General features: G+C 47.3%; 1 protein-coding gene across 2 annotated transcripts in view; it reads left to right on the plus strand.

Annotated features, from left to right (window-relative positions):
• The window catches only part of APPL1 (adaptor protein, phosphotyrosine interacting with PH domain and leucine zipper 1), an 820938-nt gene that overhangs the window by 695926 nt on the left and 103198 nt on the right, over window positions 1-21814 (plus strand). For both annotated transcript variants that reach the window (XM_069643674.1, XM_069643675.1), the window contains exon 20: window positions 14269-14319. In XM_069643674.1, the coding sequence (XP_069499775.1) occupies window positions 14269-14319 (51 nt within the window). The remainder of the gene's footprint in view (window positions 1-14268; window positions 14320-21814) is intronic.

Below are 21814 nucleotides of genomic sequence, written 5' to 3' on the forward strand. Positions count from 1 at the left end.
CAACTGTCAAAATTCCAGATCCGCTCCTTGTGCAAGAAATATTAACCCTGCTAGAGAAAGGTGCAATAGAACATGTACCTGTAGCGGAGAGGAGCAAGGGTTGGTATTCCCACTACTTTCTCATTTCCAAGAAGGACAGAAGATTGAGACCCATCTTGGACTTAAGAAATTTGAGCAAGTTCCTCAGGAAGGAAAAGTTCAACATGGTTACCCTTTCTCCGATTCTTCAGGCTCTCCAACTCCAAGACTGGTTGGTATCATTTGACCTTCAAGATGCTTACTTTCATGCGCCAATCCATCTCAAGCACAGAAAGTACCTGAGGTTTGCGGTTGGTGGTTCTCATTATCAGTTTCGAGATCTGCCATTCGGGCTGACCTCCGCCCAAGGGTTTTCACCAAGTTGATGGCGGTAGTGGCAGCGAGTCTCAGGAGAGGGGGCATTCACGTCTACACCTACCTGGACAATTGGCGGATCAGGGCTTGTTCATCCGAGCAAGCCCAGGAACATCTCAGTATCACCTGTCACTCCCTACTCAGACTGGGCTTCTGCCTCAATTACAAGAAGTCCCATATGATACCATTCCAAAGACTCCAATTCATCGTAGCAGTCCTGGATACTTCCTCAGGGAAAGCCTCGCCTCCCGAGGTGAGAGCTCAGCACATTCTGCAGATGGTAACAACATTTCAGAATGCCAAACATCTGCCAGCCTTCGATTTTCTGAGGTTGCTCTGCCTCATGGCATTCTGCATTGTTCTGGTGCCAGAGGCCAGATTGAGAATGAGGCCCCAATTCTCAGGGAGTATGTCAGACCATCTGCAAGTTCTGAGCAGAGTTGCTCAAGACCTTTTTATGGTGGGCTTGCAAGGACAACATTATCAAGGGAGAATCTTTTTGGCAACCATGGCCAGAGATAACGGCAGTGACAGACGCCTCACTCACGGGGTGGGGGAGCACCCACCAACGAGCTGACAGTCTGCGGTTGTTGGTCTCCATCCGAATCCAAACTACACATCAACCTTTGGAGCTGAGGGCAATCAGACTAGCGCTGAAGGCCTTCCTGCCCTCTGTACGGGGAAAGAATGTCCTGATAATGACGGACAACACAGTGGCCATGTACTACCTCAACAAAAGAGGTGTAGAGTCACTACCACTGTGCAGCGAAGCAATGGAGCTTTGGTTGTGGGCAATATAAGAAGGAATCTCTCTATCGGCAGTTCACCTAGCTGGAGAGCAGAACACAGTGGCGGACGCTCTGAGCAGGCAGAGCACAGTCTCCCACGAGTGGGAAATAGCTCAGGAAGTCCTTCAGGAGATCTTCACCCTTTGAGGAACCCCTCAAGTGGATCTGTTTGCGACTGTTACCAACAGGAAGTGCAAACAATATTGGTCAAGGGAATTTCCCCCAAGAGGAGCTCTAGGAGATGCGTTTCTGGTGTACTGCGAATTTCCACTCCTGTATGCGTTTCCTCCAGTCCCCGTCATTCCTCACGTAATTAGGAGGTTGAGGAAGTTCAGGAAAACCATAATCCTCAGTGCTCCTGATTGGGCTAGGAGGAAGTGGTACCCGGACCTTCTGGACATGTCCATTTGCCCTCCAATACCTCTTCCACAAAGAGAGGATCTTCTCTCGCAAGAGGAAGGCCGGGTTCTCCATCCAGAGGTCAAGACACTCAGCCTTCAAACATGGTTTCTGAGAGGATGAGATACAAGGTTTGGGACCTCCCAGATGATGTAATGGAGATTTTGCTTTCGGCCAGAAGGCCAGCAACCAAATCCTTGTACCGGTGTTGGAATAAATTCAGTAGCTGGTGCAAGGACAAGAATGTGGATCCTTTTCAATGTGCAACTCCTGTGGTGCTTTCTTTCCTATTGCATTTGGTTAATCTGGGGCTCCAGATTTGAACCATAAAAGGATACCTGGCGGCGCTGTCTATTTTTAAGCGCTCCTCTGCAGAGGTATCCCATTTCAAAATACCTTTTAATTGTTCAATTTCTGAAGGGACTTACTAATATGTATCCTCCAGTCCCATTTTAATGTCCCTGCTTGGGATTTAAACCTTGTGTTAACATTTCTAACTTGTATCCCTTTCGAGCCTTTGCATTCTTGCCCGTTAAGGCTCTTAACTCTGAAAACTGCTCTACTTGTGGCATTAACATCAGCCTGCAGGGTAAGTGAGTTGCAGGCTCTTTCATGCAAGCCTTCCCATACCACTTTTTATAAGGATAAGGTTGTTCTCTGGGGGGGGGGGGCGTGGCTAACTAGCCATGTGATAGGCTGGGTCTCACAGGAGTTCCCGCCGATCCTGAAAAATCCTTGAATGCGCAAGAAAATGAAGCGTTGTGCAAGCTATACAGACAAACCTACAGCTAGTGAAAGGGCACTGCTTGCAGGGCACAACTCTGAAGCTGAAATCGGAACGGTGAAAGGAAGTTACATGACAGAGAAAGGTGACGGGGTCCCACGGAGACCCTAACAAGATGGCCGCCCCTCAGAAACAAAGGGAATAATACGCACACTCTGGGGTCTTCACTGCGGAGGATCGGGTGCACCCGCGGTGCAAGTGAAGACAGCTGGACTCACAATCTGCTGGGTAACGTTGCAGTGGCTGGTGGACGCTGGAGTTAGGTACGTGCCGGGCCCCCGCTGCACGCTGTAACGGGGCGGAATGGCTATGCGGATAGCCGAAAAGTGGACCCCAATGGCCCGACAACGTTGATGCCAGTCCAGACGCCGCCGGCAAGAACGCTGAATAGCGCACCGGCATATATGCAATGTCAGGAGCAGAACGTTAGCTGCTCTGATCCTAAGACAGACTATGCCTACGGGCATTGGAGCGCTGGAAGCGAAGCCGGAGAGCCTCCAGCCGGCACTGAGAAAGGCATGGCACCAGCGCTCCCAAAGCGAGAAGCTGAACAGGGACTGAGAGAAGCCTGCGAACACAGACACAGGAACAACGGCCCATTGCAGAATAAAAGGGCGAGGACCTGGTTAGCTGCAATTATAGCGCATGAGAAGCATGGAGCTGGTGCCCCGCGGAGGTTAACGGAGGAGCCCGGCATCCGCATCGACACACAGCTAAGAAAGAGCACGGCTGTGGTGTATGTAACGGCCCCGACACTAACGCAGCCGACGGAGGAAAGAAAAGCACACAGCAGTGTGATACTCCTCACGAGGGACACATCATTGGCGATTGTGGAGGCAATATAAGGCAGAATCCTGCAGGTGCAGACTGAGATTAAAGGGAGCGGGAGACAGCTCTTCCACGCCTGAATCACTGACACACATGGACAAAAGACACGCTGTGAGGCAAGTGGGGGGCCTCAGAAACGGAGATCACAGCGGTAGAACTGGAGGTGTAGAAGCAAAAGTTCCCCTTGTTCGACGTGCTGAAGATGGAGCCCAGGCTCTGTTGCGCAAGGTGTCCATAACGCGGATTGCATGCCCTGAGAGCCCCGAAGGTATCAGAAAGGGGGAGAGTTGTCTCTGGGCAAAACAAGATAAGCAACAAACAAGGTTGAGGCAGACCACCCACAGCTAAGTGAACTGGCACTGCATTCACACGGCAGTGCGATACTCCTTGTGAGGGACACATCAGCGGCTATTGCTGAGGTAATACGAGACAGAATCCTGCATGGGTGGAACCCATGGACACAAAAGACAAGCAGCAAGGCACATCAGTAACAAATATATGGCAGCACAAACAGGGCCCCCGAACACTGTGGTTGTGTAACTGGAGCGCAGAGGAATATGTGAGTTAGTGGGAACAAGACAGGCACGACACGGGTGGACTCACCGTACAAAGGCGAGAGCCACATGCTGAGGAGACGCTAAACTTGGAAGCGTGGGGAAGCACCAGAGAGAGGGACCGAATTGAGCGCATGGTGCAAAGCTGGGGAGGAACCAGCAACCTCTGAGAACCACGCGATCGGGGGGCCTGGTACTACGGCGCACGTTGGAAGAGGAGACGCATGGCACTGGTTCTTAAGATACATAACCGCGGACTCCAAACGAAATTGAGGGATGGTACCAGATCACACCGGTATTATCCGGGTTTTATCAGCAACCTGCAGCTCGAGCGGACCCTCATTGGCACACTGAAGGCTCCTAAGCAAAACCAAGCGACAGACAAGCTGGTACAGGCGGTAGGGACTGAAAGGCTAGCTCCAATTACGGTGAACTGATACATAAAGCGGCACTAAAATGGCGTCTAAGTTGCCCAAAACAAAAGGGAAACAATCAACTATGGAGGAATTTACCAAAACACCTCAGTCAACCGAGGAATAAGGACAAGAGCCCGCAAACGGACAATGCACCAGCATGCAACAATCAACAGATCCTAGACGCTATTGCGGACCTGAAAATTGCATGGGAAACCAAGTTGGAGGCAGCCATGGTCGAACTTTAAACATCATAGGATCTTAAAATTGGAGTGGTACAAGAGGAGGTAAACTTGCTGAGACAAGACATTAAGAAAGTAGCGGCGAACTGGAGAAGGAAGCAAGCTCAAACACAGCCGCTTGCACGTCACATGCCTCGGAGATCCACATACTGCGATAACAAGTGTGCAATCTAGAGAACAGCAGGGGAAGCTGAAGGACGGGCCCGCAGAAACAACATACATATAGTGGGGCTCCCGGAAGGAGAGGAAGGACCAAACCCCACGAATTACATCGAGACCATGCTGCTGCAAGAAATTGAAGGAGGGGCACTAACCCAGGGTTTCGTGGTGGAGTGAGCTCATAGAGCCCTAACAAGGAACCCACTGCCAGGAGCCCCCGCCCACCCCACCCCCCGCCCTCCGCGAGTCCGATAATTGCCCAAATTTAGAATTATCGTGATGGAGGTAAGATCCTGGAATTCTTCCGAAAAGGGGGTACAATACACAGGGCAGCCGCGATCATAACAGCGTACCCGGACTATACACGCCTGGTGCAGATAAAGCGACTGAACTATGGGACTATGAAGAAAAGGCTGCAAGATGTGAGTTTCAAGTACATGCTGATGTACCCGGCGAAACAAAGTGTTTCACAAGAACAGTGCCCTCTTTTTCGAAACCCCAGAGGAGGCGACGAAATGGCTGGGTGGACAGAATTGCCCGTCAGGGACAGACACACAGAAAAAGGACGGAACAGAGAAGTGAAGCGACGGCTCCAGAGGTTGAGGTGCTGTATAAACTAAGACACTGGGACTTGAATATAAGATAGAGTAAACATAAGCTGTGAAATGGGCTAGGTTTAATATTAGCGTGCATAACATAATGAGCACAAGTGCGGGAGATACAAAAGGACCCACTATCACACCCCAATAGTTCGTTTAGATAGGTTACCGGTAGTGTGGTAGCCTCCTGCTGAGTTCCTAGTCCCGGCAAGCCGAGATAGGACTAAATGCGGGATCGCCTGAGATCCAGGGATGGAGCTGGGCAATAGTTTGGGACGGGTAGGACGGGTGGAGGGGGGCAGTTGGAGGATTTGCAGTGCTTTTACTTGGGGAACGAGCTTACACACATGCGCGCCTGGGCTTCAAGCATGATGAGGAGGGACAATGGAGGGGACCGGGTATGATTGAAATATGGTGGACCTTAAGATAGTTACCTGGAATGTCAGGGGCCTCAACAGTTACCTGAAGAAGAACAAGATTATGATGTATCTAAGAAGGCAGAAAATAAATATAGCCCTAATACAGGAAACACATCTCACGAAAGAGAAACAAAAGGTGATACAGAGGAAATGGAAGGGGACCATTATAGGTGTAACGTACTCGGCGTACGCTAGAGGGGTGATTACTTGGGTAGCCCCACATATATCCCCTTCCTACTGCTACAGACCACAGTGGAGGTGGATGGGAGGATGGTGGCAATTAGGGATTGATAGAAAACAGAAAAATATGCATTATCAATACAAATGCCCGAATCAAGACACAGTAGCTTACTTCAAGACCCTATAAGGCAAAATGAGCCCGTACCTGGGAGGTGCAGTGAAATGGGGAGGTGATTCTGACTGCACGCTGGACCCAAGGGTAGACGATTCAAATAGGAAATCAGACTAACCCACCCCCAGCTGCCAGAACCTTACAGACCCTGTTGGTTCACCTCTGATTAGAGGTCATGTGGAGGTTACACCACCCACACGATAGACAGTATTCGCATTACTCCGCCCCACCAAACTTGTACACAAGACTTTATATGTTTGCCTCACAGGAAATGACGGCGAAAATAGTGCGATCGCAGTACAAAGCGAGGGTCCTCTCGGACCGCTCGCCATTGGTCTTAACATGGCAATATCTGCCTCCAAGAGCTAGGATCCCAACGTTGCGACTTAGAGCTGAAGCATTGAAAGACAGTGTTCATGGAGGATCTGAAAGAAGAAATTGTAGAATACTTTGAAAATAAGACTGGGAGTGTTGAATCGGCCGGCACTCTATGGCACTCTATGGGAATCATTTAAGGCGTTGGTGAGAGGATCGGCTATAGCCAAATCCAAAGGGTTGCAGGGAGACATCCTAAGGGAACTACAGAAGGCAGAGGCGAAATTAGAGACAGTTTTGGGTAAAGGAGGTAGCTCCCTGGAGGAAGCTGACACCATAAACCAATTGCAGCAGGACACTGGGAGAAGTTGTGTAATCTAAACTATAAGAAATACATAGAGAGGCAGCACGCGGGGGAGAACAAACCGGGGAGATTGCTAGCGTGGTTGTGTAAAAGCAAGACCCCCAGACCAACGATCAGAGCAGTATTGGGGGAGAGTGGGCATATATTGGATACCCAAGAGGGCGTGAACGGAGAGTTCCTTGAATTCTATAAAAGATTGTATGGGGACGTAGGAGAGGGTGAAAGCGAGATAAGGGAAACATTAGAGGATATTGGCCTGCCAAAAATAAGTGCTGAAGAGCGTGAGAACCTAGATGCCCCAATTACATTAGAAGAATCGGAAGCAGTGGTGGGGCAACTACCCACCACCAAGACCCCGGGAGCAGATGGACTCCCCAGTGAGTTTTACAAAATGTATATGAAATAAGTGCTTCCCTCGCTGCTTGCGATGTTTAATGAAGCATTTGAAACAGGGACGCTACTAGAATCCCTGAGAGAGGTGATCATTATCCCACTCCCCAAACCTAATAAGCCAAACAAGGACTGTGGGTCGTATAGACCGTTGTTGATGCTGAACCAGGACAGCAAGATACTCATGGCTGTGTTGGAAAATAGAATGAGACAGGTCATAAGCAGGTTAATACGGTGGTCAGTCATTTTTTCGAAAAAAAAGTCTAAAGACAATTTTTTCGAAAAAATGTTGAAAAAAAAAAGTAATTCCTTTTTTTAAAATTATATATTTATTTTGGGGTCTGGGAATAAAAAAAAGGGTAAAACAAAAAATATTTTAAAAAAGAGGGGTTGAGGGGGGAACACCCCCATTTCGAATAAAAAATGTATTAAAAATAAATTTCTTTTTTTTCGACATTATTTTTTCAAAAAAATGACTTGACATTTTTGAATTCGAAAAAATGACTATGAACCGGTTAATACACCCTGATCAGTCAGGATATGTCCCGTGCAGAGGCATATCGGACAACCTCAGACGACTTCACCGGGTCATAGAGCACACAATAGGAGACTCGAGCGAGATGGCAATCATATCACTAGATGCCGTCAAATGGCCTTGACTGATGGCAGCTCTAAGAGAATATGGGATGGGACCCGGATACCTTAAGTGGGTGAAATTATTATATAGTGCACCGCTAGCCAGAGTAAAAACGGGAGCGATCATCTCGGAGAAGTGGCAACTCAATAGGGGCACCAGACAGGGATGCCCTTGGTCCCCGATGCTGTACATCCTAGCATTGGAACCCTTGGCGATACACTTGAGACAACAATATGAGGAAGTCTGGATCTATATTAAAGGGAGACCACACCTAATTTCATTATATGCAGATGACGTGTTACTGTACTTGAGATACCCTGAGGAAAATTCAATACATTCTAGAAGTGATGTAGCGATTTGCGTTGCTCTCTGGCATTGCAGTTAATCCCAAGAAATCGTGCATATTCCCCCTGGGGCGGTATATAGGGGTCCCGCGGGAACAACTGCCAGTCTTACAAATACTGTGGGAGACCAGCACATTCAGTTACCTGGAGATTGACATTTATCACGCGGTGGAAGCAGAATATAAACGCAACACCGAAAAAGCGGTAGTGAAAATTGAGAATAGCATGAGGTTCTGGACCAAGCTCCCCTTGTCCATGGTGGGGAGGTCAGCGCTGTTGAAGATGGTGGTATTGCCTAGGGTACTACATTTTTTTGGGAACATACCATATATGATACCAAAGCGTTTCTTTTGTAAACTCCAGAGCATATGTAGAGGCTTTATTTGGCATGGAACTCGGAACAGAATTGCTCTTTGGAAGCTACAGAACACGTATGATAAAGGGAATATAAAACTGCCTAATTTTGAGATCTATTATTTGGTCAGTCAACTACAATACGTGGCCAAATGGTTAACGGAGGACCCGACATCAGAGTCCAGACTGTTGATCAGAGTGTACCCCGTTCATTCTGAAAGAAGTGATATGGCTGCCCAAACCTGAGCTACGAGGGCACCCGGGGATGTTGGAATTGGGTTGGAAGATATGGTGCAATGCTTGTCAGGTCATGGAGAACCCAACCCTGTGTTCTCCGCAAGTGCCGCTAGTGGCATTGACCGGAGGAGACGTGCAACTGAGAAGACGATTCGCAGCCACTGGGAACGGGTGGGGATTGCAACAATGGGCGACTTATGGCAGGAAGGAGAAGTAAAGGAATTCGGGGTGCTGGTAGAGGTTTACATGTAGGGCAGCATAGTACTTATACTAGAATGGTACGGCGGATCAGAGAGACATGGTCTGAAATAATACTGGCAGACCAACCTGACACGGCCATATAAATGATATATGATATAGCAGAGGGAGGGCATGAGGTTTCTCGAATCTATGAGCTGCTGATGTCCAGAGTGGGGAAGGATGTGACCCAATTAAGACAGGATTGGGAAGAGGAAGTCTGGGAACACATGAGTGACGGGCTGTGGGAGCAGGCTCAAGGGTACCACAAAAAAGTGTCCAGGAATGCGAGACTGCAACAAATACAGCTATATGCAACCCACAGAGCATACATGACTCCCCAGAGGAAAACTCGGTTTAAGAACGCTGTACGACAAACATGCCCCAGATGCGGGGAAGAAAACGTGGGGAAGGTGCACATGTTTTGGGCATGTCCAGAAATTCGTAAGTTCTGGGGAGAAGTAGCCAACCGATTTAATGAGAAAGGTATTAAGTTAAACGTTGAATCAGTGTTGGCATGCATGGTAGGGGGGGTTCCCCAGACCTCACAAATTTAAACATGTGAGCAAGCTGAAGGACTTGGCATAAATACTTGCAAAGCGCAGAATTGCCATGGGTTGGAAAGCATGCAACAGACCGAAGGTGGAAGTGTGGTGGAGTGACCTCCAGAAATGGACCAAAGCCAATACGGCTTTATGGCATGAGGTGGCTGGTAGGGGAGGAGGAAGCCGAAACCCTGACAGCCTGGAAACACTTAGTTGCCACATTGTATGGGTCCACCCAGGACTGCCTAAGCTATCCGGATATTTTTGAGAATATGCAAGGGGAGGTTCCCCCAGAGGAAAGGGAAACAGAATGCGACGTGGAGTAAGCTGGAGTTGGTGGGAGGGTACAGGGTAAGCGGTAGATACTTAACGATATGTACATGATGCTAAAGTATTATGACAAATACTGCTGTTTTTGTTGAATGTTGATTGTTTGTTGTAAAAACCAATACAACTGTTTAAAACCAAGTAAAACCAAAATTCCTGCCTGCCGAAAGTAGTGTCGGACTTCTATTTGTCTCATAAGATAACGCTACCAACTTTCTATCCTCCTCATTTGGGCAAGATGGAAGAGAGGCTGCATAGGCGGGACCCAAAAAGGGCTCTATGCTTTTACATTTCAAGAATGCCAACATTTTTCCATGATGATCAACTTTTTGTGGGATATAGCATCCCCAATTTGGGTCTGGCCATAACTAAACAAACCATATCCCGGTGGGTCACACTGGCTATTGGGGAATGCTATAGACTTGCGGGAAAGGACCCGCCAGAAGGGCTTCAAGCTCATTCCATGAAGGACATGGCAACTTCCGTGCCTCTTCAAAGGGGTGTCCCTATAAACATCTGCCCAGCGGCTACTTGGTCGTCCATTCATACATTTGTCAAGCGTTACTGCTTGGACTCCTCTTCCACTCAAGGAGGTCTTTTTGATAAGGTAGTCCTCCATTCTATTCACGATTAATTAGTTCTCACTCCTCCAAATTGTCACTTCTTTGGGAGTCTATCAAAGATGAGGAATACGTGGGAGGACACAATCCGTTCGAAGAATAAGTTACTTAGCCCTGGTAACGTTCTTTCGACTGGATGTTACTCCTGCGTATTCCTCATCGCCCCTCCCAGCCTACCCCGCCGTACAATTTACGTGTATTACACTCTGCGTTTCCTGAGAGCTTGTGGTCTGGGGTACGTCTGGTTAGTTCCTCGATTGATGGGAACGGAAAAACAGAACTGAAGCCAACAACCGCTGCACAAGCTATGTGTACTGCTGGTGACCTTGACGCTCGACGGCAGGCCTCAAGGGTCATCGCCGCCACGACATCAAACACAGCACCCTCTGGAATTTCTTTTCCAAAGCAGCAAAGCTAGCGAGATATGAATATCAAAGATGAGGAATACGTGGGCGGAACATCCAGTCGAAAGAATGTTACCTGGGGTAAGTAACTTGTTAATCTTTTTCTTTGTGTGTGTGTCTGTGTGTCTCCTGATGCCTGTTGCTGGGCAGAATGTGCGGCCAGTGCTATACATGATTGGATAGCCACTGCCTGTTTGAATGGTGCAGATCCTTACCATTGGTGTCCCTGGACGAGCTTCCAGTCCAGATCTTATATTAGAGGAGGACCCCTGCAGCCATTTTTCAGATCACTGTTGGTGCCAAGTCCTCTATGTATGAAGACCAACCCGTTCACTCAAGGATGAACCCGTCAGTTGACCACCACCAACTCCAGTGAAGACCTGCTCCTCCGCCTGATTTCAAGAAGACCCTCATTGTTGCTTTGACCCCTTGACCGGTGGGAACAACCAGTCTCGACTCCTGCTCAAGGATCCATGCTTTCTGAGCCTTCGGAAGTGGCCCTGGACCAACCGGTTGACTGACCGGCTGTCTCCTGGGCTACCTCGCTGCAGCGGTCGCATTTCCGAGTGCATCCTTGGAACTTGGAGGATCTTCAACTTGTATAACAAGCTGCCTGCTTCTGCATTTTGAGCTTTTTTGCACCAATGGAAGTCATGCAGGGCCTGCTTGTATGTTTGCCTCTGGCAAGTCGCCTGTATCCACCTGACCTCTGGTGACTGCCATTGCAATCCGTCTTCTTCAAATCCTGGCGTTGTCCTGAGGTTGTCTACATCAAAGAAATCTTCATATTTTCTTAGTTTGGGTGTTCAGTTGGAAAGTGTCTAGACCAAATCCTAAGCAGTGCGCCTGACCAAAACTAAATCCTGCACTGATGAGTGACCCCTGCACCTCCGACCCCTGGGACTTCCTCGACCTGACCATGCACAGAAGACTGTCTCTCCAACAGATTCCTAAAGCTCAACAGTGGTCTCTGGTGAAATGGAAGTCATATGGGTAAGTTACCATACCTGTTGCTTTCCCCCCCCTCTTCTCCACAGAGTTACATGGGCAAAATATCTTGTCCCTAAACTACTATTTCCTGACTTTGGTCGGTGCAGGCCTGGTCAAGGGTCTCTTTGTAGTCATATCCTAGTGACTGAGATAGAGTATGTTTACTTAACTGAACTTTACTTACCTTTTTGACTTTTTGATCATAACCACTGGAATCGTCCAAATCTCGTAATAAACCTACCTGTGAAGTATAACTTTGGAATGAGTGACGTTGGGGCACAAGGCCCCAAACCATCTTACGGTTGGACTCATTAAGTATTAGACAAGCTCTTCTGTGTTTATTCAAAGGGCCTCATCATGAGTTTGGCAGTAGCTCTTAAATGCAGTGGTAACAGGGTTACTTCCCCATTTAAGGGTCTGCCCAATCATGCGTATGGCATGTAGCTGGGGATAAGCACGCTGGAAAATGCTGATTTTTGGGGCAATTACTGTGCTTTAATACTGCTGGCGGTAATTGCGCTGGAAATTCCCTATTGGGTCCAATGCACCTAATGAGGTATGGGGAATAACGTTTAATGCCCAACCCGTGATCCGGTGGTAATAACGAATAAAGTTGGGATACCGCCCAACTCGTGATGAGGCCCCAAGTGTCTTTACTAAGTTTCATGCATAGAAACAGCTGGGTTTTTTGAGTTATTGAAGTATGTTTTCTTTCTTCTTCAAATATTTATATTTTGAGTTTTAGTGTAAGCATGTGACAATATTTTATTAGAGGTTTTACTTGCTTAGTGTGTTTTTAAAGGTCTAATTAATTCTTGCATATTTTTGTACTTCACTGTCTAACTTGTTTTGGGTGTACCCATTGTACCTCTAGACCCCTCTCAGCCCTCCTGAGACTAAGCCTTGCCATATTCTACCTTAGCTTGGTTGGTATTGGCTAGTGCTCAGTGTCTCCCTATTCACCATAATAGGGTGGCATCCAAAACCCACCCCAGTGTAGATTTTGGAAATCCATCTCGACAGTTACCAGGGCAGGGTGTTTTTTAAGCTCTCCGTTTTGGTCTCTGGGTTTTTCACCCAGACAATGTGTTGGGGAGTTGGCTGGTGTCAGCTGTAATTTCATTTTGGCTACACCACATTTGTAGACATGTTGTACACCATTAGTATCCCAATGTACAATGCATATGTAGGGTAACCATTGGGGTACATTTTTGCCCACAGCTATTTTTTGTTGCCTTTGTCAAGAACCAAAGCGACCATTATGCTGATTTACTTCCATCCGAAGACCACAATGGAACCCTCAGTTTAGTGTAAGACCAGTTGAAACTGGTTGAAAGTCATCCAGACACCCCAGATTCGCATCCTGTATGTGTCTTTCTGTGTGTTTGGTGATTTTTTAAGGTCAGCCTCATTGGCTAGCCTGGAGTGCGATTGGTGGCATGCCTTAGGCCATTCACTGCCGTGCATTCCTCAGATTTATTCCTGGTCCCTACCTAAAGACTGCTTGCTAGATGCGCTGATTTAAAAGACCTGCTTTATCCATACTGATTGGGTCCTGGTTCCTTTGTATTGTGCATCCTGTTTCTCCTTGCCTATGGAATTTAAACTAGGGCCATTTCTTTGCTTCTTACTGTCCTCCTAACTTATTGGACTGGGTGTCCTTAAGGTGGTACGCCTCTCCTCAAGTGCTTTATCCCTGGTAACATCCCCTGAGGATGGGGTCTTCCTGGCTTGAAAACCAGAGTGATTTTCTTCTGCTCTGTCTTAGCTCCATGGGACATCTTTGGTCTCCTCCAGTTGTTACCTTCATCGTGGGACTTGATGGTCGCCTGACTGAACCCTCCTACTCCCCTAAATTGACCTGTGACCCTTGCTGGGCTCTGAATTGTTCCTGCTGATGTCTTAGTGCTGCCTACTTCCTCGCCTCATGGGCCATCTCTCCAAGTATCTTTCTGTTTCTGGACCACATTTGAAGCAGCTAACAGTGGAAGTACCTTCCCCAGTTCAATGGTAAAAGCTAAGCATACTTAACTTTTCCCCATAATAGTGGCAGGCCTTTGGGATTCGTCCAATTTGATTCATATTGGAGAAACCTCCTAAAAAGTGACTTAAAATGGACTCTGGCATTGTTCCCTGGCCCCCGAAATTTCAAAAACTCGAATTTCATCTAGCAGCAGTGATTTCATCTACATTTCAGTATAGTCGTGAGATTCACTCATGCCCATAGGATATTAGTGTTAGTAAAGTAAAACCGTTTATTATTTTGTTGGTTATTCTGTGGGGTGTAAATGTGACCCTATTCTCAGGATTGCTGTTTGCCTTTTCTAATAAGATGATTTCAGTATTTTCCCCTACAGTATCATGGGTGAAATAATGGTTGTGGTTTGACTTATGTGTGTTCCATGTAAATGTGTGAGTTGGGTAATAGTCTACAAGTAACTTAACTACCTAATCTGGAGCAGCTGAAATGGAAATAGATGAAATGTATTGCATTAGTGAAATGTGTTACTTGACAGTTTGTTTCCAGTTAATTTGTAATAGTCACATGTTTATGTTTAATATTTATGTTTACAGATTTGCGACTCTGTTGGGCTGGCAAAACAGATTGCTTTTCATGCAGAACTGGTAAGAAAATCTAAATCTATTTTGGACACTCTCCTTTACAAATATTATGAAACATTTTATTGTAAGTATGTTGCACTTATAATTCACCTAGTAAAAGTGGAGCATGAAACCCAGTTCTTGCACTTTTCTATTGTATACCTTTGAGGTCAGATGCCGCTATAGTTACTGTAGTTACTGGGCTCAATGTAGCACAGTTACATGGAATAACCTTTCAAATATATATATATATATCTCCAATAAGATAGAAAATAAACCGATAGCCAATATCTAATCATAGAAATCATAACAAGTACTCCACATTTCATCATATTTGTAATTTTATTGCTGAAGTCGATAAAGTGGTCAGCATGACCCACTAATTTTAGGTAAGATTGTGAATTTGAAGTAGAAGTTAGTTTCAGAGAAGAGCAAGTGGAAATGTATGATCTAGGAAAAAGCAGATTGAATCAACAGGAGTCAGCTGAAGGGTGATCATGGTTAGTTGAACTGTGTGAAACAACATTCTTTCTCAACACATTCTGTCCGGAACATATACGATGTGGAAGGTGTTCTACCAACCTTCAGTCTTTTAATAGAGGCAAATTGATACTGGTACCAGTTGTGGTTAACCCCCCCCCCCCCCCCCCACCAGGAAGCCCACAACCTCTTCCACTCTTTCCTTGCATCACCAGCCAAATGGGAACCCTTTCTTTGACATATTTGTTTCAATACTGCTGCACCTGGAGGACTTGTTAACTTGACATTGTTTTGAACTAGGCCTGCTATCTGGCTGTAGACGTTGTCTCAAGCCCTAAATATAGTTAATCCGGTTATTCAGTGCCACAGGTCATCCACAGGCATACTGTTGGAGCAAGCCTATAGTTTCCAAGTCCAGCGTCGCCAACAGTTGCCAGTGACAAAAATGACTCTTACGATCTCTAGCATGATTGAGCGAGTTAGTGGAGAAGACTCTAGAAATAGGCCTTTGACTCCTCAAGAATTAGGACTAGTAATGGCATAGACCAGGACTCTTTGTTTCCAAAGAAGGCTACTAATGTAATGTGCCGAGTGATCTCTACACTGAAAATGTTCTTGTCCTCATCAATTTCTAGTGTAAATTGTTATATTTGTATTTCAGAAGTATTTAATTATGGCATTAACTGGGTGTTCATTTTGTATGGGTAGTAACCTTTTACAGCATTGGATCCTTCATAGATTAGCATGCTTCGAATAAGTCCCTATTATCAGGGTGAGACTACTGATATAGCATTTTAAAGAAAAATGCCAGCACCTCTAGAAACTGCATTCAACGATTGATGATAGTTATTCAGAGGGCTGTCATCTGTTTTCTGCAAGGCTACAGATAAGGCTTCCATTTCTGGTTGTTATTGGGGTGTTTGATTCCATGATTGGGCAATTCTGGTTAAGGGGTGGGCCCTGCAAGACTCGTGCCCCCTACTCTCTGTAAAGCACCTGTAGGATGTGACCGAATTCGTAGCTCCTCATTTGTAGTCTTGGCTATTGGGCGGCACTTGGGCCTTAAACAAGGTACCTTAAACAAAGCCTGAACAGTGTTCCTGGACAAAGGAGAAGGCAAGACTAGAGACAAAACCATATCCACAATTATGAAGACCCTCAACTGGTCACAGCAGGCCTGGACCAGTGAAGTAACTTGCGGTGAGTTCAGCCTCCATAGGGTTACGACCTGCTTTGGGGAAGGGAGTCCCGGCTCTATGGTAATCCCAAACCCTTCTTGGTTTTAGTGGACATCGCTGCCGTCAAGCCACCCCGGCAGGCCGCCATCTTCACATCCAAACCCTACCCCTTGTATCCCAAACACGTCTGTGAGCCATTGCAGAAGTGTCACATGTTGTTGCAGTAGCAAGCTGTGTGGGACAGTCTGAGGGATCCAGACACCCCTGTGAGACATCAGGTGAGCGTTACAGAACGCAGAGCCCACATTTGTAGTCTTGCCTGGGTGCCAGGGAAACCTCAGTGGTGGATCAGCTAGTGGAGGTCCTGCAGAGCTTAGGGCCGAGGTTTATGCTGCCTGTTCCAAAATGATTGCCCTTAGGCAGGAATTAGTGGTTAACAGGGAGACAACCGAGGACTTGGCTGGATGTTTTGCTCAGACATAGGTAGGCCAGGTACCCTGTCGGGGCCCCAAGTAGCTCCTTTGTCTGCGCCCTTGCCAGTACCCATCCAGGTGATAATGCCGGCCCAGTCCCCTTAGCTCCCCCAGAGCGTTTTGCAGGGGACCCCTGCAGATATGCTGTCTTTATGAATATGTGCAGACTTCCCTTCCTTAGCAGGCAAGGGGCATTTCCAGACGATCGGACCAGAGTAACCTTTGTGTTGTCCTTTTTAGGTGGTCACGCGGCCAATTGGTTGATTCCATTAGTCGAAAGAGATTGCCCCATACTACAGAACTTCCAGGAATTTCAACGGGAACAATAAAAGTTATTTGCCCAGGCGGCTCAGACCCAGTCCCTTGACAATGAGTGATTGTCCCTTTGGCAGGGGCCACAGGACCTGTAGCCCTTATTTCCGCTTTTAACAGACTAGTGGCAGAGGCAAATTGGCCTGAGGACAACCGGACTACCCTGTTCCATAGGGGCATTTGTGGGTAGTTAAAGGACGTCCTAGCCCAAGTAGTGAACCCACCAGACAATTGCCCTGAGTATATTGACAGTTTGCAGGAAAGGAGGGTTGACCGCCACCGCCCAGAGTCATGCCCTATGTACATACGTTCTAAGGAAAATCCCACACCTAAATTGATACACTACCCAAACATATGCAATTAGGCAGCGTTCAAGGCCCGTTGACCAGAGAGGAGAGGGAAGGACGCAGACAGCAACAGTTATGCTTGTACTGTGGTAAGGTGGGACATTTCCTACGAGACTGCACAGCAAAACACCCTTGGAAGGCTGTCAGTGCAGTAGATTCAGCTCCCCCAGGCAGAACAATTGGGAAACTGTTCAGGCCAGCGGGCGTTGAGGCCCATTTGGCGAGCAGTGGGAAGGTAACTCAGTTCTCCTACTTTGCCATACCCATTGTATTATTCTGTCCTCGGTGACCACTGAAAATGCATGCTGATGGCTTATATGGACTGCAGAGATCTAGGCAACTATCTGGACCTTACCATGGCCACTCAGATAGGAATGCCAATGTGACCCAAAGCCACAGCAGATAACGTGGCGCCAGTGGATGACACGCAGCTTACCTCCGACCCAGTGCACCGAAGAGGTCATCCTGCTGTGTCATGATGGGCGTCTGAACATCTCTTTTGATCTCATCTGTGCCCCACAGTTCCAAATCATCCTATGGATGCCCTGATTAGAAGCCCACAACCCTGGAATTGACTGGAGAGCCAGGAACCTCACCTTTTCTGCAGATTGTAGGGGACACCTGTTATGTGATGACCCTGGCAAGAGTTTTGCCCTTACCTGCAACAACGGGCCATGCAGCTGGATGTGTTCTCTGGAGTATGGGTGAGCTACCTCCATAATACACAGACTAGTGTGATGTCTTACAGAAGGTACAAGCTAATACATTACCCCCGCACTGGCCCTACGACTACCAGATAGACCTGGTCCCGTGATCATAAGTCCCCTGTAGCCGGTTGTATGTGTTTAACTGTACAATAAAATAAACACCTTCATACATATTTGGACCAGTACTTGGCAAACTGATTGCTCAGAGCATGAGTCCCCAGTGGCCTTTCCCGCCCCTCTTTTTCATTCCCAAGAGGCAGGGGGGCTTACAAACCTGTATAGACTACAGAGCCCTGAATCAGATCACAGTAAAAAAAAAACAGGTATCCGCTTCCGCTGATCCCCCTACTTCTGGACCAAGTAAAAGAGGCCAACATCTACACCAAATTGGACCTTAGTGGGGGCCTACCACCTTGTGCTTGAAGACCGCCTTCCGTAAGAAATATGGCCTGTGTGAGTATCAGATCATGCCCTTTGGGTTATACAATTGTCCGGCGGCATTCCAATACTTTATGAACAATGTCTTACTTGAACTACTTGATGTCTGTGCCATCGTCTATATTGACAGCATCCTTATTCATCCATCGGCCCTGGCTGAGCGCATACGACACGTGTTAGGCAGAAACCTGTGCAGTTCCCTCTGGGACCACTGCAAAAGATTTAAGACTACAGGTGTTTGGCAGTAAACCCACTTGGTAGCCGTCTGTACCACACAGATTCACTTGGTAGCTGTGGCTGAGCAGTCAGACTTCCCTCAAGAAGAGTTAGGCAGTATACAGAGTATTCACAATAGGTCAAAAGAACACAGTGGAACAAGCAAACACTGACCAGAGCTTGGTGTAAAAGAGATATAAGTATTTATTTAAAAACACATCTAGTAAAACACACTGGCACTAATATCACGCAGTTCAAAAACACGGTCACTAAAAGATATACACTCCCTTCAACGATTAGTTAGACAAGTCTTAAGTAAAGCAACACTTATTTTCAGACAGCGGTGAGCGCTTAACGAAGATGGCACTCTAATCTATCGGTTTACAAGGGAGAGAAAGGCAGAGCAAAGATAGAAACAGATCCCAACACTTTCAGAAGAACACAGTAGGAGAAGAAGGCAGGTTAAAACCGTAAAGTCAAAGTTAACAAGGTTAACCCACTTTAAGAGGCTCCGGTCGAAATGTGTCCAAGGTCACATGGTTCAAAGTGCCCAAAAGTCTCGAAATCAGTTCAGAAAGAGTTGGACCAAAAGAAAGGGACCAGTTAGATGGTCAAGGCGGCCAGCCCAGTCCAGAAGGTTAAGGGATTATTATTACCTTGTAGCAATCTTTAGAAAGGGAGGCCTGGCGGACACGGTACCTTAAAGTGGTGAGACTACTCAAGCGGGGGCAGTTGTTCCTGGCAGCGGATGCAAGTCAGTGCTTTGTCCGGGGGAAGAGAGGATCTCGTCGGGGAGGAAGACGGGAGTCCGTTGCACTGCCAGGGAAGAAACCAGCCGCGGAGTTCTCAGTTAAAAGGAGCGGTCCTTTTATTCGCGGTCCAGTGGTAAGTGGCTATCCGGTTGCCGGGGTGCTTGGCACTGGCAATTCGACCACAAGACGTCCTGGGATGCGAGAAAAAGAAGGTAAACTGGTTGTGCCCACCAGTCAGGGGAAGAAGACTCTCCAGCCGGGAGATCTTCTCTGTCGTCAGGAAGTGGTGAGTCGGTTCCGCAGGGCTCCACCGGTGGTGTCGTCGTAGCAGCTCAGCTCATGTTCTCCCTCGTCGGATTTTCAGGTCCTCTGGCGACTTCTGAAATTCCAGTCCCAAAAGCCCTGCTTTTATGCAGCACACCCCCATTCACTCAGCCTAGCTGTCAATCAAACATGCTAAGTGGTGAGCCGCCGGCTCACCACTTGGGCCACTCACACAAGAGTGCGACTTGAGTTACCAAGGTAACTTAGTCCAGGGTCCCTAAACCCCCTCCGACACCCCCTGTGGTACCCAGACAGAATGGCACCACTTTTGGAGGCTTCTGTGGAGTAGCCCGCCAAAAAGTGGAACAAAGGGCTCGACTTGGGTTGGAGTCACAGAAGAGAACACAAACGCCCTTTTAGAATCGAGTTCTGGCAAAAAATACCAACCGGCGAATTCATATTAAATAAATAAACCGGCGGTATGTTCGAGGCTATGAGAATTAAATAAAGTTGGTAGCCTCGAACAATGGGAAAATCCCATAGAAATCTATTCGCGGTCGAATATAAAAAGTAGTATCCACTGCCACCAGCCAAAACTCGATCAGGGGGAACAGAGACGTGCCCCCTCGACTAACAGACCCCGGGGCAATCGAATTGCCCCAACCAGTACGTCCACAATATGATGGTTTGTACTGGTTTCTGTTCATAATTTGGGACTAGTAAAGCCAATGGTGACTTTACATGCCCTGGGAGACAGTAGTCAGTCCCAGGGTATGGAGTCTATGGTGGGGTGTCACTATGACACCCCTGTGTCACTGCACTGAGGGTGCTGTGTAACACACATAGTACATGAGACCCTATGGAGTAAAAGACCCCATAGCCCATAAAACACATTAACAGTCAAAGGAACCCCTCAAATCATGTCCAAGAGTGTGAAGAAAAGAGACTCACTCTTGGCAGGAGAAAAAAAACAAACTCCAGAAATCCAGCAAAGCTGCTGGGGGACTCACTAGGTTTGGGAAATTAGCCTTACAGAGAATTCTCCCTAACAACACGTGAGAGCCGTCCTGGAGAAGTTAAGACAACATGATCTCTAGATGGAAAAGTGCACATTTCATGTAACATTGGTGGAATTCCTAGGTTTCATACTCACCGCAAGGGATAAAGATGGACAACCATAAGGTGGAAACCATTCTCCAATGGCCCTTTCCCACATCGGTCAAGATATTCCAATGCTTCTTGGGTTTGCCAAATTCTGTCAGCGTTTCATTGCTGAGTTCTCAGACATTGTTCACCCCATCACGTTGCGGCTCTCTAAGAACAAGACCTTCCAGTGGGATTAATGTGCTGAGCGAGCCTTTGTAACCTTCAAAGATCAGTTCTCTACCGCACCAGTCCTACAGCACCTGAACCCAAAGCTCCCTTACATGGTGGAAACTGAGACGGCTCCAATGTGGCAATGAGAGCCGTTCCATCTGAGTGGAACCTCAACACCGGACAACTGCATCCCATCACGTTCTGGTCAAAGAAAATCACAATATCAGAACAAAACTATGCCATCCCTGATAAGGAACTCCTCTCCATCAAGGCTGCATTAAGAGTGGCAGCACCATCTATTGGGCACCAAGCACCCTGTTCCAGTAATCACGAACCATAGAAATCTGCAATACCTAAATACAACAATGGCCCAATCTGCCAAACAGCTGCGAGGGCTGGTCTTCTTTGCAGAATTCAATTTTGCCATCACTTTTTTCCCAGGAGTACGCAACAGTAAGGCAGACGGCCTGTCCAGACTGGGGTGCGAAAAAGGTGAGGAAGAACACGTTTCCAGCAGACCTGAACCAATGGCAATCATCCCGCTACATAGGATCATGGGAGCATTAGACACCTCACCTACCATGTTAGAGCTATTACAATACATGGTCCGAGAGACTTTTAGGCAAAAGGAGTTGCATGCTTGGGCCACAGAACATCCAGATCAAACAATCAAAAACAACCTTCCCTACCACTGCAATCGGATGCATCTCCCAACCCCTCCAGCGAACATACAAGTGCTCCAAAGTTATCACGACACCCTGTTGGAAGGACATACAGGTATCACAAAAGTCCTTTGACAAGCTTCAACAGCATTACTGGTCGCCGTCGCTTTGGGATGTAACTTCTTATGTGAGAGCCTGTGATGTCTGCGCTCCGCACAAGACGCAAAGAAGCAAACCACAAGGCCTCCCCCAAACGCTTCCTGTACCCCCTGCACCATGGCACACAATATCATTAGACTTTATCACAATCTTACCTAGAAGCCATGGAGCTGACACCATCCTAGTAGTAGTCCACCTTCTGTCTAAAATGGCA

This window comes from Ambystoma mexicanum, chromosome 2p, assembly GCF_040938575.1.
Source record: "Ambystoma mexicanum isolate Mex_15411 chromosome 2p, UKY_AmexF1_1, whole genome shotgun sequence".
Lineage (NCBI taxonomy): Eukaryota > Metazoa > Chordata > Amphibia > Caudata > Ambystomatidae > Ambystoma > Ambystoma mexicanum.